The 17,101-nt window shown below is 49.2% G+C and overlaps 1 protein-coding gene across 2 annotated transcripts in view; it reads right to left on the bottom strand.

Annotated features, from left to right (window-relative positions):
* Positions 1-12,360: 12,360 nt before the first annotated feature.
* Positions 12,361-17,101, bottom strand: part of ADCY5 (adenylate cyclase 5) — a 159,960-nt gene continuing 155,219 nt past the window's right edge. For both annotated transcript variants that reach the window (XM_058295680.2, XM_058295681.2), the window contains exons 20-21: positions 16,674-16,798; positions 12,361-14,792 (exon numbers count right to left, since the gene is read on the bottom strand). In XM_058295680.2, coding sequence (XP_058151663.1) covers positions 14,664-14,792; positions 16,674-16,798 — 254 coding nt within the window. In that variant the 3' untranslated portion in view covers positions 12,361-14,663. The remainder of the gene's footprint in view (positions 14,793-16,673; positions 16,799-17,101) is intronic.

The raw sequence follows: 17,101 nt of genomic DNA, 5'->3' as shown, positions 1-17,101 counted from the left end.
TGGCACCGCACACACGGAGAGCTGACACAACAAGACAATGCAACAAAAAGAAGCACAGATTCCCAGTGCCACTGATAAGGATAGAAGAGGTCACAGAAGAACACACAGCGAATGGACACAGAGAGCAGACAACTGGGGGGGGGGGCGGGGAGGGGCGGAAGGGGAGAGAAAAAAAAAAGAGCTATAGATCTCTCTCCAGCATGGTCCACCCACTTCCATCCCTCCCTATTCCCCACAATCTTTCCCCTAACATCCTATCCCACCCTCCCACCCACCACCCCCTTCTGTGAACCCAAGAGCATCCACCCCCTCCTTTCACACACACCACAACTTTGTTTTTGGCCACACACCCTGGTCCCTATCCACATCCCAGACCCTGTCCACCCTGCCCTGCCCTCTCTTAGGTGTGCCCCTCTGATGTTGGACAGATTGAAGATAGATATATAGAGCAATTGCTCAAAGGAATGTTGTGGTAGTCTGAGACTGTATGTACCCCAGAAGATCATGGCCTTAGAACTAATCCATTCCTGTGGGTATAAATCTATTGTAGGTGGGAACTTCCTTTTGTTGAGATCACTTTAGTAAGACGTGACCCAGGGTTGGGTCTTTTTTTTTTTTTTAAAGATTTATTTTTTATTTCTATCTCTTCCCTACCCCCCCACCCCCGTTGTCTGCTCTCTATGTCCATTCACTGTGTGTTCTTCTGTGTCTGCTTGTATTCTTGTCAGCGGTACCAGGAATCTGTATCTCTTTTTGTTGCGTCATCTTGCTGCGTCAGCTCTCCATGTATGCGGCGCCACTTCTGGGCAGGCTGCACTTTTTTTTCACATGTGGCGGCTCTCCTTATGGGGCGCACTCCTTGAGCATGGGGCTCTCCTATGCAGGGGACACACCCCTGTATGGCAGGGTTTCCTTGCACTCATCAGCACTGCACGTGGGCCAGCTCACCACATGGGTCAGGAGGCCCTGTGTTTGAACTCTGGACCTCCCATGTGATAGGCAGATGTTCTATCCATTGAGCCAAATCTGCTTCCCAGCCAGGGTGAGTCTTAGTCCTCTTACTGGAGTCCTTTATAAATGGGACGAATAAACAGAGAAAATAAGCTGCAGAGATAGAAACCTCCAGAAGCTGAAATCAATGGAACACTGGAGAGAAGAAAGGCAGAGGAGCAGAAAGAAAGCTGGAAGAAGCCAGAAGCTGAAAGCAATGGAGTCCAGAGCCCAGAGAAGAAGGCAGAAGCTGGCAGATGCCACCAAGTGCCCTGCCGTGTGCCCTGCCATGTGAGAGGAGTCCAGGATCACCTACGACCAATATTTGGGGAGAAGAGCATCACCTGACAGGCCTTGAATTGGACATATTCTCAGCCTGAGAACTATAAGCTCATAAGTTAATAAATCCCCATTGTAAAAGCTAACCCATTTCTGATATATTGCCTTGGCTGCCTTTAACAAACTAAAACAAATGTCTACAAGAAATGAAGAGGCACAGTAATATTGTCTGACAAATTCAAACATGAAAACCTTTGAAGAGAGGAATGAAATGCTGGGTGACATCCTTTAGAGTACATGAGCTACCCTGTATAATGAGAGATCAGGATGTAAACAATAAGGACTTGATTGGAAGTAAACCAAAATAAATCACAAGAGGGTTATGGCACTGAGACCTGACATGCAGAACCTTCCACGGAGTGGTTAGTTAACATGGCTGCAAAAGGGCCCCCTCCTTTCCCTGGGTCACCCTACATGCATTACCTTATAGGAGGCCCTCTAATACCCAAGCAGAGATATGGGCCACCTCCTACACCCCGGGGGCATGTTGGGCTTCAGCCACTGCCTCCACCTCCACCACTTGGACAATCGTTGTGATATTTAAAGAGAACCCTCAGGGAAGCAGCTGTGGCTCAATCAGTTGGGCCCCCGTCTACCACGTGGGAGGCCCTCTTCACATCCTGGGGCCTCCTTGTGAAGGCAGGCTCGCCCTCATGCTGCAGAGCGCCGCCCAGCCCGCAGATGCCTTGGAGAGCCGACTCAGCAAGGTGATGCAACCAAAAAAGAAGGGAGACAAGCGACAACACCAAAGAGCCCACAGCGAATGGACAGAGAGAGCAGACAGTAAGCAAGCCGCAAGGCAGGGAGGAGAAATAAATAAATACAGACACAGAAGAACATACAGCGAATGGACACAGAGAGCAGACAGCACACAAAAAGCCACAGAAAGGAGAAGGGATAATAAAATAATAAAAAAAATAAAGAGAACCCTCAGCTGTGGTCAGCAGGCTGTGGCTATTTTCACCTTAGGAAAGGTGTCAGTTACATTAAGGTCTGAAGGTTTTCCCGGCCCAATCCTGTTCCCTCCCCTTTTCATTTGTATTACCCCCCATATACCTCTTGCAGTCCTAATAAACAGTATAAAGTTACAGCTATAGTGGAGTGTGGAATAAAAGAACTGCTTTGAAAGCAGTCACCACACAGACCAAATTGGACAACTGTCCTTACCACAAAGTACAGGTCATTCCTCAGGGTCCATTCTTTGTCTAGTCAAGGCTTCTTTGCATTTCTCTGCTTTGTTATTTCAGAGGAAATGGAGTCTTTTACCAAAAAATGCTGTGGTAAAATCAAACCCGATTTTTGGTTTACATTTTCTTTAGTAGATCCTGGCTGAAAGTTAATGAAAGAGACCCTTCACCTCCCAAGGATTATGAATGAGTTTGTGTATAAGGGCCCTGTCAGCTGAGAATCTAACTTCTGGTATTATTTATTAGTATTAGAGACGTCTGCGCATGTCATCAATTTTCTGCTGCTGCTGTTGAATGCTGGCAGATTGCAGCCTCCTGTTTGAGTGTTGAGTTTTTCTAAGAGAAATGTTGTCTGTGGCTAACCACACTTGTAACATCTCTTCCTTGAGTGGCCAAGCTTTCTAGTTTATTTAGCAGACAAAATCACAATTAACATCAAAACACTGCATGGTTGGAAGCCATGTGGTTTGTATCCTCTTTGCCTATCAACAGTGAGTGGTGCTGACCTCCACGCATCTTTCCTCAGCATTGGCAGTGCTGGTGTATAATACACAGTCTCAGCACAATTGGAGGCTTTGGAAATTCAAGGAGACAACAGGCTTAGTTCTCAGAGTTCCTAAAATCAATACCCTTGATTGAACAATAGTTCCCCAAGTTTCCATAGCAACAAATGGCATTTTCAGCCATCCTCACCCACGGTTCACATTTGCACTTTTCTCCTGCGTCCCACAGCGCCGTGATACAAGTGTCACCCAGCAGAAAGCACTTTCAGGCTCCATCTGGCAATAGGAAACAGGATTCACACATTACATTTGTCATTTGGTTCTGGCGGCCCCTTCCCAGCTCTGCCTTGGTTACTTGCCTACTTTGTGCCAATGCTTTTCTTTGTGGCTGAATTGTCAAGGACCTTGCCTAAAGGTGAAAAAGACAGTATTTTACACTTGCACTTTGAATTCCTCCAGTGCCTCAGACTAATGATATAATAATGCTGTCGAGCACCTTTTGTGGGCCAGCACTCGGTCCTCTTACATAGTTAATCCTGTGATAGCTGTGAGGGGGGCCCTCTCTTGTTTTCAGTGGAGGGAAAAAACACCAAGAAATCATGGAACTTGTCCTTTGTATGGTATCACACTAATAAGTGGTGGATATGGGGTTCAAACTTGGGATTCAGGTTTAAATGATTCAAAAGTTGGTGCTTCCTCTTCTGTGCTGCAGTGCCTCTAGGAAAGCAAGTTCTTAATTGGTGTGTGTATGTATATTACTGGAAACAGCCGGGCTGTTGTAGCATCTGTGAGCAGAGATGAAACAGACATGAGGGGGAAATGACTATGTATACTATTCAACAGCATGTCACCCTCCCAGAAAGCTTTCTGTTTTATCATTGAAGCACCCAAGGCTCAAAGTTAAGCTACCCCAAATGAAGGCATCAGGATTCAAATCCAGATCTCTGACGCAGTGCCCATGCCATTAACCACCATGTAATAATAAGTAAGCTAAATAACTTGGACCTATCCTGACATATATATTGGATATATATTCAAATAACGTACACATTATTCCCTTAATAAGAGATTGGGTCAGTGCTAACTCCTGAAGTGTAGATGTCCTAGGCTGAATAAAATAGTTTCCTAAAACTCCTACATTTATAAATGTGGCATAGGACAGGTAGCTGCAAGAGGTACTGTGAACCTTAAGTGTGTGTCTTAGATGTTAGGGCAAGGAGGTATGCATTTTCTTATTTAAAGTAAAACTAACTCATGAATTAATGGATTCTGTATATAGAATGTTGTAGGTTCATTAGTGATGCATGTGTTACATATTTACTTTCTTAGCTGAAGGCCAGAATGGGTTGGTTCTTTGATTTGAAGTTTCATTAGCATTCTGCTTTAACTGCTCCCTCTGTCTGAAAACATTAAACAAAAAATAGGAGGTAACTCCTTGCAGTATAGAATAGTGATCAAGAGTTTGGATCTGGAGCCAGACTCCTTGCATCTCCCTTCTACTAGCACTGTGACCTCAGGCAAATCATCTAACCTCTTTGCCTCAATTTCCTCATAGGTAAAATAGAGAAAATAATAGTCCCTTCTGACAAAGTGTTGTGAGGATTAAATGAGTCAATATATGTAAAGCACATAGAGTGGAGCTTGGCATACAGTAAGTGCTACAAAAGTGTTTGCTACCATGTTGTCTTTCTTGGTGTTACTAGTATTTTAAAGGTAATAAGAGTCTTTTAAATTGCATCTGCTCCCAAATATAATTAATTATTACACATAACTTTTCAGAAATCACCAGTTAAGTGATGATCCTGTTGAAATATCTGCCAGGTGGGTCCCTGCACCAGTGGTCCCTTGTGTGTGGATTTCTGAGCCATGCACAGAGGGGGTGGGGTGCATTCAAAGAGAGGAGAAGGGAATTGAGGGGGCTCACACTTACCAAATACCTGCTGTATAGCAGTTGCTTTACATACTGAATGTTATAAAATCTTAACAAAATCCTTCTGAAGAAAGCAAACAGGATTCTGTTGTCCACTATGACACTCCTTGGAAGTGGTCGGCTGTGCTCTCCAGAGACTGGAGCACTGTTGAACGAGGAAGGCACCTGGGGGAGCCTCCCCTTGTCCAGGGCGGCACTAGCATTTGAACCCATTGCACTTCACTTTCGACATTATACTCTGATCTGTTGGGTGCTCTTGGGTAGCAGCTGCTCTAGTGCCCACCTCTCTGGAAGGGCCCAGCACTAGTGTCTGCCAGAGGCACCATAAGTGTGTGTATGTGAGTGTGTTCACACGTGGTCTGTGTTATCAAATGGGAAGGCAATGGGTGGGGGTAGGCAGGTGCCAGCTGTCAACCTGCAATACTTTATAGATCCTGGGGGTGCGAGAGGCACTCCTAAAATACACAAATGCACACAAGGCTTAAAAAGGACAACCCGTGTGAACCAAGAGGGGAGTGCCAATACAGTAGTCAAAGTGGGGTGGCAAATTGAAAAACTAGACTAAGGATAATCAAAGATGCTGACAAAGTAAAGATTCCAGGCAAGGAAAAGTTAGAAATTGGCTGAGCGAAAAAATAATGAAGAAGCCCCATAATGGATTCCAGTGAAAAGTCTTTAAATTCATGGACCTAATAGAGTAGTAATATGAAAGAGACCTTAGGGGTGAATTTGCTCTCACCAAGTGAGGGGCTGGCTCAGCTCTTCTCTCTGGAAACTGATGGGCAGGTGAGGTTTGTGGCTGGAAGTCCAGTGGCGACAGGATGCCTGCCTACTTGACCCTCAACCCTAGACGAATCCTTTTCCTTCTCTTTATGGTTCCTCCCTTTCCTTTGTCTTTCTGGACCTCTGCTTGCTCTGTGAACCAGAACTGATCTCCCCTCCTCACCCCTCTCCATGGATCAGGGACCTTGATGGGAAAGGCCTCCTGGCCTGGCTGCCCGGCATGGCGGCTGCTGCTGTTTGGTGTCTGCAAGAGGACGCAGCAAGGACTGTTTCTGACTGGTTTGAAGGTTGGATAGAGAGTTAGAATCAGAGACTGCCAGAGGAGGAAGCAACCTCAGAGACCAGCAATCTGGATGCCCTCAGTCCGTTTTGTTCTTGGGTCTGCCTTGTAAAGTGGTGACCTTACAGGTGGGAAGGAAAGAAGGGCAAGAGGTCCATAAATATCTTATTTTTCATCTCAAGACAGAGAGGAAAAAGCACCAGAGGACTTTTTAAAAATCCAAAAGGAAAAGAAAAGCATACTATAGAATTGGATCTTGTTTCATCTATTGTCAACCTTGAGTGGAAAGCTCTCTGTTCCTGCCAAGATCATCTGTCCCCAACCCGATGACAGACGGCACAGAAGAGCATGGTCAGGTGCTGGAGTTCTTGTCCCTGAGGGCCAGAACTTGCTTGGAAGATGCAACAGTCCTTTCTCCTCCCCACAAGGTGACAATGTATGTGGAGGCTCTTTACACACCATGAAGTTCATCCAGATGGAGGGTGGTATTTTCTGGGGTGCTTCAGCCTCTCCCCTCGCCCCTACAGCCATCTGTCATGCCAGCCCTCCTGCCTGCCCTGTGCTAAGGCATGCTCGGCTCTCTGGTGGAGCCCAGCATGGACCACGGGGCACAGCCTGACCAGTTCCCTTCCTTCTGAAGAGGGACTGTCCCACACTTGTTCTCATCAGTGTAGAGCTGTGTTGATTTAGAAAACTTCAAAAGCTGCCATTGTAGCTCTTTTTGTTGAGGGAACAGTGCTCCCTACCACTTTCGAACACTGTATCCCAATGCCCAAGAATGCCTCCTGCCATGCAATGACATGGGCTCAGCTTCTTTCTTCCGGCTCTGAGAATCTCATTTTCTGGGATTAGCAACCCCTAGCCAGATTGCAGCGTTATAGAAACACCCATATTTTATCATGGAAAACCACAACTCTGAGCATCATTTAACTATATGCCACTGAAGTGATAACTTTTGAAAACGTTCTGCAAATGTATTTATAACTTTGACAGTCTTAAAGTAACATAGGTACCTGGTGAATATTTAGCTTCAGCTTCCCAGGTACACCAAGATTCACTGTGCCTTCTAATTTGTTGCCATACTGCAGTCAAATCATCACCATGTTGGCTGAAGTTTGATTTTAGTGATGTTGTCAGTGGGCATTGAAGTGGTGTTTAAACTCATGCCACATGTCAGTGGCATATTTTATAAAAAAAGATTTCCTCATAGTATTCTAGGTATAGGTATGTTTTTGGAAAACACTATAACCCTATAAGGGTGAAACAAATATGTTCTCTGGGATTAGCTCAGTGAAGATGGGGAAGGGAGGGCTTATGAAGCTTTGAGCTCCCTTCCTTTGGTGCCCTGACATGCCGTGTGTGTGTGTGTGTGTGTGTGTGTGTGTGTGTGTGGTTTCTTGTAAGCTCCCTTCCTTTGGTGCCCTGACATGCCGTGTGTGTGTGTGTGTGTGTGTGTGTGTGTGGTTTCTTGTAAGCTCCCTTCCTTTGGTGCCCTGACATGCCGTGTGTGTGTGTGTGTGTGTGTGTGTGTGTGTGTGTGTGTGGTTTCTTGTAAGCTCCCTTCCTTTGGTGCCCTGACGTGCCGTGTGTGTGTGTGTGTGTGTGTGTGTGGTTTCTTGTAAGCTCCCTTCCTTTGGTGCCCTGACGTGCCGTGTGTGTGTGTGTGTGTGTGTGTGTGGTTTCTTGTAAGCTCCCTTCCTTTGGTGCCCTGACATGCCGTGTGTGTATGTGTGTGTGTGTGTGTGTGTGTGTGGTTTCTTGTGCCTGCTTGAGTGCCTAGTCCCTGCTAGCCACAGCAGGGTGGGAGTTCTTCAGGAGTTGAGGTTCCCTCTTAGGCCAGTCAGCCCCTCCAGTTTCACCTTCCTGACCATTTGGTCTCCCTTTCTAACTAATGTATCCACCAGCCTGAGAATTTCTCAGACTCTCAGCTGTATGAAAGTACATCTTGCATTATGCACATTTGGAGCCCTGATGGCACCCATTGTCTTTGGAGCAGGAAGCCTGCCATATCTGTGACCCCATATGGCCATTCCTGAAAATCAACATGGATAACATCGTACGGGCTCTCATGCCTCACACCACTGCCAATACCTTGAGCCCTCTGGTTTTATTTCCTGAACCCAAACATAAGTAAAGTCTGCATTGAATGGGTGCGGCAGGCAGGGACTGCTGAAGGAGGGACCCCTGCTGCCCCTGCAACCTTCCCCTTCCTCTTAGGGGAAGCAGGGTACCAGACCTGCACAGGCTTTCAGAGAAGACAGGCCAGTGTCTTCAGGTCACTCTGCCAGTGACCAGCTGTGTGGCCTTAAGCAAATAGCTCTACCTCTGTGTGCCTCAGTTGTATCATCTGTGAAAAGGCGGCTGGGAGGATTATGGACAATATGTCTGTACAATGCTTATCTCAAGGTCTGGAGTGCAGAGAGTGCTCAATAAAAGGTAGCTGTCATCTCGCTATCCAGGGCAAATCTCAGTTCACCTCTGGTTTGGGCCCATCCCCTCCCACCTCCTTGGATCCTTTCATTTATCTGTGCTCTCCCCTTTGTTTCAACTTTTCTTCCCTTGGCATATAAATATGCTCAGCTCACCTGTTTTAAAACATCCTTCCCTTGACCCTGAGCCTTTCCCAGTCCCAGCCTCAATCTCTCTTTCCCTCCACACCTTGCCTCTTCATTCCTCGGTCTCCTGTACTCAGTCCAGTGACCTGATTCTTGCTGAATTCACTGGTATCCTCCCAACTGCCACCTCAGTGAGTTCGGGCTTCATCCAACATGATCACAACAGCATTTTAAGTACTTCCTTTAAATTCTCCTGAATTCTCCAGCTCTGTCCTCTTATCTCTCCAGCTATTCCTGAATCTCCTTTTTTTTTTTTTTTTTAAGATTTACTTTTATTTCTCTCCCCACTCCCCATCCCTTGTTGTTTGCACTGTCTGCTCTCTGTCTGTTTGTTGTGTGCTCATCTTCTTTTTATGAGGCACCAGGAACTGAGCCTGGGACCTCCCAAAAGGAAGGGAGGTGCTCAAATGCTTGAGCCACCTCTGCTCCCTGCTTGTTGTGTCTCTCATTGCATGTCATTGTTGTGTCTATTCATTGCATTATCTTGTTGCATCAGCTCACTGCACCAGCCCATCACATTAGCTCACTGTCCTGCACATCTTCTTTAGGAGGCATCAAGAACCAAACCCGGGACCTCCCGTGTGATAGGCAGGCGCCCAACTGCTTGAGCCACATTCGCTTCCCTGAATGTCCTTTACCAGCTTCTCTTTCTGTTTTGCCCAGGCTGCCAATCTCATCCCTCTTCTCTCTTTATTCTTTCTGAGTACTCACATTTTTTCCCTCTGGTTTTATCTACCATCTTATCACAGAAGACTTCTGAATTTCTTTCTGCAGCTATGGCAAAGACTAGCTAACTGGCCCCTGAAAACCATTCTCCTCTTTTTCTTTAGCTATAAGAATTCTGTTTCAGCTGAACACATTGTCCAGCTGCCCTTGCAATTAGGTGTGGCCATTTAACTAAGTGTTGGCCATGAGACATAGTGGAAGTATCATATGCAGTCTCCAGGATGTGTTCTTAACAGGAGGAAATGAACTTGTCATTGCACCTTCCTTTTACCTGCTGGCTATAATGTGGATTGAAGGCTGGAGCATGAGAAGCTAGCTTGGGTCCTGAGGCAGCCCATAAGGCTGGTGGATCCCAGGTGATTGGTGAGCTGCTGCTAGCAGAAGACTGCCTGCCTCAGAGCTTGTGTGTGTGTGTAGTGTAGATGCGAGAGGGTAAAGTTGAAATCTTAAGTCACTTTTGTTTTTGTTACGTGTAGTTTAATAAAACTTCACTAATCTGTCCCAAGTCACAGACCCGTTTTTCTAGCTGTCTACTTTACAGCCCCTGCACCCCCCACATACACCAGATATCCCACAACATCTGACTTAATGTCTAAAACTAAACCCAAGGTACCCCTCCTCTCTCCTACTTCTCTGTGGGCAAAAGACATTCATGCTCTTGGTTTCAGGCTAGACATTGAGTTGTCCTAGGGTTTGCCTTTTCTTTATCTGTGCCTGTAACTGATGAAGAATCACTTGTCTCTCTCCCCTGTTCCCCAGCTCTACACTTCCAGCAGAATTCATGCTCTTAGTCTCTCACCCAGACTATTGGAGAAGTTGCACATCATTCCTGATTTGTTTTGTACTGCTTGTCACATCTGCCTTCCATAAAATCTTTCCATAGCGAGCTCCTGCCTGCACAATAAATTCCAAGCACCAAAGCACATTCCTGAGCCCTTCATGGTTGGATTCCCACCTGCTCTTCTAGCCCAGCACCCCTCCTCCCAGCTCCTGCTAGGCAGCTCCAGAACTTGTGCCCCTTCCTTGCTCTCCTGTCTGCTGTTATACCTTCTCCCTCTCCTGCTGGAATTCTGGAATGTCTTAGAAACACAGATTCGCTTTTCTTCCAAGCCTGAAGAGGACGAGGCCCTTAGCAACCAGACTTCCTCCATGTGACCTGGGCGCAGCCTCAGGTGGTTGAGTCAGAGGTGGATGGACCTATCAGTGTCTCTTGAGGATCTGTACCTGAGAGACAGGTGGGCGGGGCGGAGCAGGGGAGGTTTGTAAATGGTGGCACTCTACCGCGGTGGTTCCCAAAAGAGCTGGTCAAATCAGTATCATCTGGAAAACTTTTTAGTCCCAGCCCTGCTGAACCAGTCTCTGGAATTGGAACCTGAGAACCTGTATTTATTTTTAGTTCTTTAGTGACTCTGATTGCTCACATCTGGAAACCACAGTTCCAGAAGGAAAATCCCATAATATGGTGCCTGGAAATGTCCATTCCTACCCAGGTCTGGATGGCCATCTGCTTGGATTCTGTGAGATACACATTTATCTTTCCAATAAGCCCATCCTGTTTGCTCATGACGGCTTCCACTGTTTGCAGCCTAAAGATCTTATTGCAACACAGAGAAGAAAAACAGAGGGAGACAGCTCATTAGACACAGCAGAGGCCCCAGGAAGAGAGACGAGCCTGATAGTTTACAGCTGACCTTGTGACGAGACCAGAGCAGCTGAGCCCAGAAAGAAACGAGCTCCGGGGAGAGAGACAAGCCCTATGCCAGCCTACAGCTGAGATCAGAAGTAGGTGGACCCACAGAGCCTTAAGAGGGAAGAGGAAGGCTGACCCTCACGGACATCGCCCACCATCCTGCGTCAGCACGTGGCCACAGACAGGGTTAGTATAGCGATAGAGAGAAGGCTGCTGAGACCCGGCAGAGAGCATGGCCCACAGAAATCATGGCTGCAGGACCCCACCAGGAACCTGAGGGGAAGACTGCTACTGCAGAACAAAGCTGCAAAGATCTTGTGAGAGCCTGGCCACGAGATCCTGTTTGGAACCTTTCCAGGTCAAGGGGAAGCCCCGGATCCCTTCAAACAAAAGGCCTCCACGTGGGGCCCAAGAGCTGACAGGCGGATTGTAAAGCCACCAACCTGAACAGCAGACAGCTGGGGCCCCTCCCCGACACTATGGGCAGGGGGAGTGAAAGTCTTAAAAGGCCCAACCTGGGGCCCTGTGCACACAACTCACCCTGCAGCACACCTGCAGTGTGTCTCGGGTTGTGTACACTTTTCTCGTTTCTGAATAAACTTAATAAAAAAATAAAAATAGAGATTTTATTGCATCTTGTTGGCTGTCTCTTCTACTAGACCAGGTTTTAAGAGAGGGGCACAGGAGTTGTGTGATCAATCAGAATCTTCAGGTGTCTTTCACAAACTACCAACCCCCCTCAAAGAGACCTGCCCCTCTCTTGCCCATTCCTGAGTCCTTCCACAACAGGGGCTGATTCGTGCCTGCTCCCTTGCAGCATGGTGCCTTGCACATACTAAGCACTTGTCAGATTCACATTGACCTGCAGGGGTTTAGCTCCGAATACTAGTGTAGCAGGAAGACCTTGGTTAGCGAGCTATTGTCCCTGGAATGGACTCAATGGTTGCAGAATTCTCACCTGAGAAATCAGACAAAATCCCAATCAACCATATTGTCATTGTGCTGGGAATGAACTTGGTCTAAATCTTTGGCAAAGCAACTGTGATGGCCACAAACATAGCATGCCTGGATGGAAAACATGTGTCCCAGGGCCTCAAACATTCTCATTTTTAAAAGATTAAAAAGCCTCTCACTGCAGAAAGCACAGAAGGAACCGCGCCCCCGTGTGGTAGGGCCGTGTACTGCTCCCCCACTCAGGCTTCCCCGCGCTCTGCGGCTCCCTCCCGCAGCACCCCACCAAAGGTCAAGAACACTGTTCTCTGGAAGAGGACCAGTACCAGGCCCCCTGCTCCTAGCCACAAATCAAACCAGGACACATTACCAGTGAAAGTGTTTAATAGTTAAATTACTTAAATAGACTTTTCAATTTCCATGGGAAATCATAATCGTATCCGTGTTTGCAAGAGCAGGAATAAAAAGAGTGCACACCCCTTCGAGGGAACAAAGAGCTAGCACTGCACACAAGTTGTCAACAGACATTGCTGGCATGAGGAGGGCTGGCCCCACGAGGCCAGGGGGCCGTGGCCAACAAGGGGAATGCGGGGTGAACTCGGCACACACTCTAGTCAGGTTGGAAGCAAAACAAAAACTCAACACCACTGGCGGCAAGATGGAGGGGCAGAGGCTGGCGAGCAACACTGGGGGGGAATACCAGCCCCTTGCAACAACGCCAAGAGGGGCAACGCGGAACTCAGGGCAGTGAAAGCACGGGACACGCTCAGGCTTGGCAGTTTTAGGTTCCTATGCTTTCTTTTCAGAGCTGCGGTCAACTCTGGATGGAAGTTGGTGTGTGGGGAGCAGGGGGAGGGGGTGGTTCCCAGTGAGAGGGGGCATCAGAGTGACGTTTCAGCAGCTGGCACATAGCTGCCACCTCACCTCCTTTAAGCTCTGTTGGAGGTGAGAGTAATTCTGCCCTGAGAAGCAATGAAAAGATCTGGTTGCAGGTCCTAAGGATTTTGTTTGACTATACCTCAGAGTTAGAATATTACCCTCCAAATGCCTCCCTCATAGGCTATAAAAAGTGGAATTCTTTTTCATGGTATATTTAACTGCCCCTCACCCCAAAACAAAAACTAGACAAAACAAAATTTCTACTAGCTTGGCCGCGAGGACACCTAAGCAGGGCTCCGCTTGTTCCCGTCCTGACTTGCAGGTGGAGGGCAAGGCCATTGCCCCGTCCTTGAACCTGAGGGCTGCACCTTGCCTCCAGGCCGAGGATCATTTCTGGAGAGAGCCGCCTGCATCTCAGCCAGCCGAGGAGGCCAGGCAGGACCAGGCTTCCTCACAGACCCCCACACGCCCAGCGGAGGGCCCCGGGGAGGGGGGCACCGGCTCTCTCCAGGCAGCAAAAATCTGCCACCTCAGGGAGCGGGAGGTGGCAAGGCGACCAGGTGGGGCCCACGTGCCTGTTTCTAACCTGGCCTGGGATGGGAAAGAGGTTTTTTGTTTTTTTCTTATCGTTTCAATTGCATTTTACTTAGGGAAAGTTATGTGTTTGAGTATGTGAGAGAGATGGGGTAATGTGGCCTACATCCTACTTACACTGAATATGTGGTAATGCAACAGGACACACCCACTGCTCTGGCTGTACCTGGAGAACCAAAAACTGCCAAATCTGAAATGAGGAAAACAGGCATCCTGCATGAGAGCAATTCCACAGCGTACGCACACACACACTCACCTGTACCAACATACATACAGGACAAATGAGCACAAACGCCCGCTGTGCACAGCTGCTTTCTAATATAGAGAATTTACAAAATATAGAATTTGGTATATTTGTTCGATCTCCAAGGTTTTCAATAATACAAAATAAAAAATACAAAAGAGACAAGTGGGGCGCCCCGCCCTCCCCTCCCCACGGCACCCTGCTCACGTGTTCCTCATTTGCTGTGTGTCTCTTACACGCATACAACTAGCATAGTCTAAAGAAGGGCACAGAAAACTTTTTTTGTTTTATTTAATAAATATTTTCTTTTTTCTCAGAACCACCACTCCTTGTTTGGAGTCCTCTTGCCTCCCCCTTGCAATTAGTTCTGCTTCTCTCAAAGGGACACTGTGTGTGAAGGTCTGGGAGGGGAACGGCGACGAAGGCTACAGTCCTTCCAAAGACAGCCCTCCTGCCCCCAACCCCTCCGTGGCGCATGGGTCGTGGCCTCTGTCTGAATTTTAAAGGCTCCCCCAGAAAAGCAGAGGCCTTCGAGCCCCTAGGTTCCCCCAGACCAGAGTGGTGCCCACCCATCTGAGGCCGCGAGCTCCCCCTCCGCCTGCCGTGGTGTGCCGGGCTGCTACACGCTGACAAGTGCTCCAGCAGCCACTCTCCACCCGCGCAGCAGCACCCATTAGAAAACTCGAGCTTCCGATCGAGTCTGTCAGTCTTCTACAGAGGGAAACATCTTTGGTCAGCTTGGTGCTTGCAGGATGCCGGCACCCTGGGGCCCATGACGGAGGCCGCTGCCCACCAGCCAAGGCAGAATCTGCTTCTGGAGTCAAAGCGGAAACTCTCAGCAGTGCAGTCACGTGGGCCAGAGCACAAGCTTCCCACCTGGCCACCTGGCACACTAAGAAGCTGTTTCCATTGCTGGGAGGCCAGGCTGCCTGGCATCATTGGCCGGCAGCTGCTAACTGAGCGGGGGCCCCCCATTGAGGAAGTATGTCATCATCTCGCCTTTGCCCTTGACCTTGACCACACCCCGGCACTCCAGCTGGTACGTGTTGGCGGCCAGCACCTGGTACATGTCTGTGGTGACCTGAGGAGGCAAAGGAGAGGAGAGCCTGTAGGTGACCTGAGCCAGGAACCTGCTGTCAGGGCAGAGCCGGCCTGTGGCCGCCCAGTGCCTGGCATAGACGCGGGTGGGCAGCTCCTTCACCGTGGGGGCTCTGGGGACTGACCCTTCCATGGAAGCACCGTTAGCAATGAGGATGCTGATGGCTGTTAGCACCGCCTCTCTATGCCAGTGCTTCTGAAGTGTGCTCCGCCGACAGCAGTCTATAGGCTGTGTTACCAGTCCCTGATGAGGCAGGTACAGGACTGAGAATGTGTGCTCAGAGACTTACTCAGTGGCTTTCACAAAAGTATCAGTCCATGGCAGATCAGAAATATTTTTTAAAACTTGATTTTCACCATAGGTAGGTTTGAGAATCGCTGCTCATCTCCTTTAACCTTTCTATGGGGGTAAGTACTATTATTATCCTCAGGCTCAGAAACCTAACACACTTGCCTGAGGTTATGCAACTAATAAATGGCAGAGGCTGGATTCAGTTCCGGTTAGGTTGCCTGTCTCTGTTTCAGTCCTTGGTGGCTTCATTAACAGTCTGCTACTACTGCATGGTGGGGGGAGAAGCAGTCCAGAAAAAGGCCTCACAAGATACTCCAAGGAGCATTTCTGAGTAGAGTTAGAGCTCCCCTGCCCCAGCCACCTCCATGACTCAGCTGGGGCGTGTCCTGTGCAGGCAGGCCCCTTGGGGGCCAGGGAAGAAGCCGACAGGAATTGCTGGTGGGCTGCTGAGAAGCCGACAGGAATTGCTGGTGGGCTGCTGAGAGGTGACTGTGCTTTGATATTAACTAGGTTTTGTGAACGGTCAAACCCTGTGTGAATGTGAGGTGCTGGGTTTCTGTGGTGGTTGCTGACAGAGTCCCTCATTCCTGTCTGAGGCTGTCTTCATGAGTGGGGTGAGAAGTTCTAAACACACCCTCTCTCTCCCCCATCTTTCCTCAGGACCCCCAGTGCCCACCGGGCTGTCCTGTCTCCTCTTGGCACAGGGATGGAGGTGAGAAAGGTCCTTTGACCAAGCACCTCAGACAGCACCCAAAGCCAGCCAGGCCGGACTGATCTGGCCAGAGCCACTCTCGGGGTCAACCCCCTTTGCTTAGCACTCCCTCAAGGCTGAGAGAAGTTGGGGACATTTAAACAGTGTCAGTGTGGTCAAAGAGAGTCTTAAAAATAGCGCATTGGCCTGTGGGGACATCTGAGGCCAGGAAGCAAAGTGTCCTTCCCACAGCCTCACAGCAAAGTAGGGGTGTGGGGGGAGCCCAGAACCAGAGCCCAGTCCAGGGTCTCTCCATCAGACCAGAGCAAAGAGAATCAAGGGGGGGCCTGAGAAAAACAAAGAAAAGCCTGGGACCCACAAGCACCAGCCACAAAGGATGAAGAGAGGGAAAAATGCCTGGGTCTCCGGCTGGCCCCACAGCTACAAGGACTATAGAGGCACCATCCCAGGGACCAGTGGCCTCGTCTGGTTCTCCTGGAAAACAGCCTCTCCTCAACTGGCCCTTGAGTACTGTGGGCTCCATTTGGTTAAGATCCTGCTCCTCCCGTGGGTGTCGTGTCCGCTCTGTGTGCCTGGGTTGAGAGACAGGCTCCCTGTTAGCCCTCCCGGGTTGACATTGGCAACCAGGCCTGCCCCCCACCCCCACATTCCTCCTCGTGCCTAGGAGAGGGCTGTGCACAGGGCTGGGGGTCTGTGCAAGGGCCTGAGGGCCTGGCATGCAGTGGTGCGCTTCGAGCTCCCAGGTTATCAGGACCTGCTGGCCACCACTCTTTGGCTGCAGAACGTCTGACTGGACGCGCAGTGGCCTGCCCTGAAGACCTGTGGGCCCTGGAGGCGGCGGCGGGCGCTCCTGCACTCACCTGGATGCGGTCGGGCACGCCGGTGCTGTCCATGCGGCTGGCCACGTTCACCGTGTTGCCCCAGATGTCGTACTGGGGCTTGCGAGCCCCGATCACCCCGGCCACCACTGGGCCGATATTGAGCCCTGCAAGGGACAGAAGTCAGCCACATCATCAGGGTCCAGACCAATGCCTGCCTTGCTCGCTGTCACTGTCACCGCCCCCCTCGACACACTGGAGGGCCTTCCTTGGACTCTTGGCCTGGGCACACTCAGGGTCCTCCAAGCCTCTCCTATCAAATGCTTGCTGATTCCAAACAACAGGAACTTTTTCAAACATCCACTGCCCCTGCGTCCTTGCCACCCAGTTAAGTTCAGCTCCTGCAAGTCCATCCCCTGTGACTTAACCAAAATGGCCTTCTCCAAGGTTTTCTGTGACCTCTTGTATAA

Source organism: Dasypus novemcinctus, chromosome 4, assembly GCF_030445035.2.
Source record: "Dasypus novemcinctus isolate mDasNov1 chromosome 4, mDasNov1.1.hap2, whole genome shotgun sequence".
Classification (NCBI taxonomy): Eukaryota; Metazoa; Chordata; class Mammalia; order Cingulata; family Dasypodidae; genus Dasypus; species Dasypus novemcinctus.
Note: the sequence above shows the minus strand (reverse complement) of the source record. Positions and strands in the feature narration are given on the sequence as shown.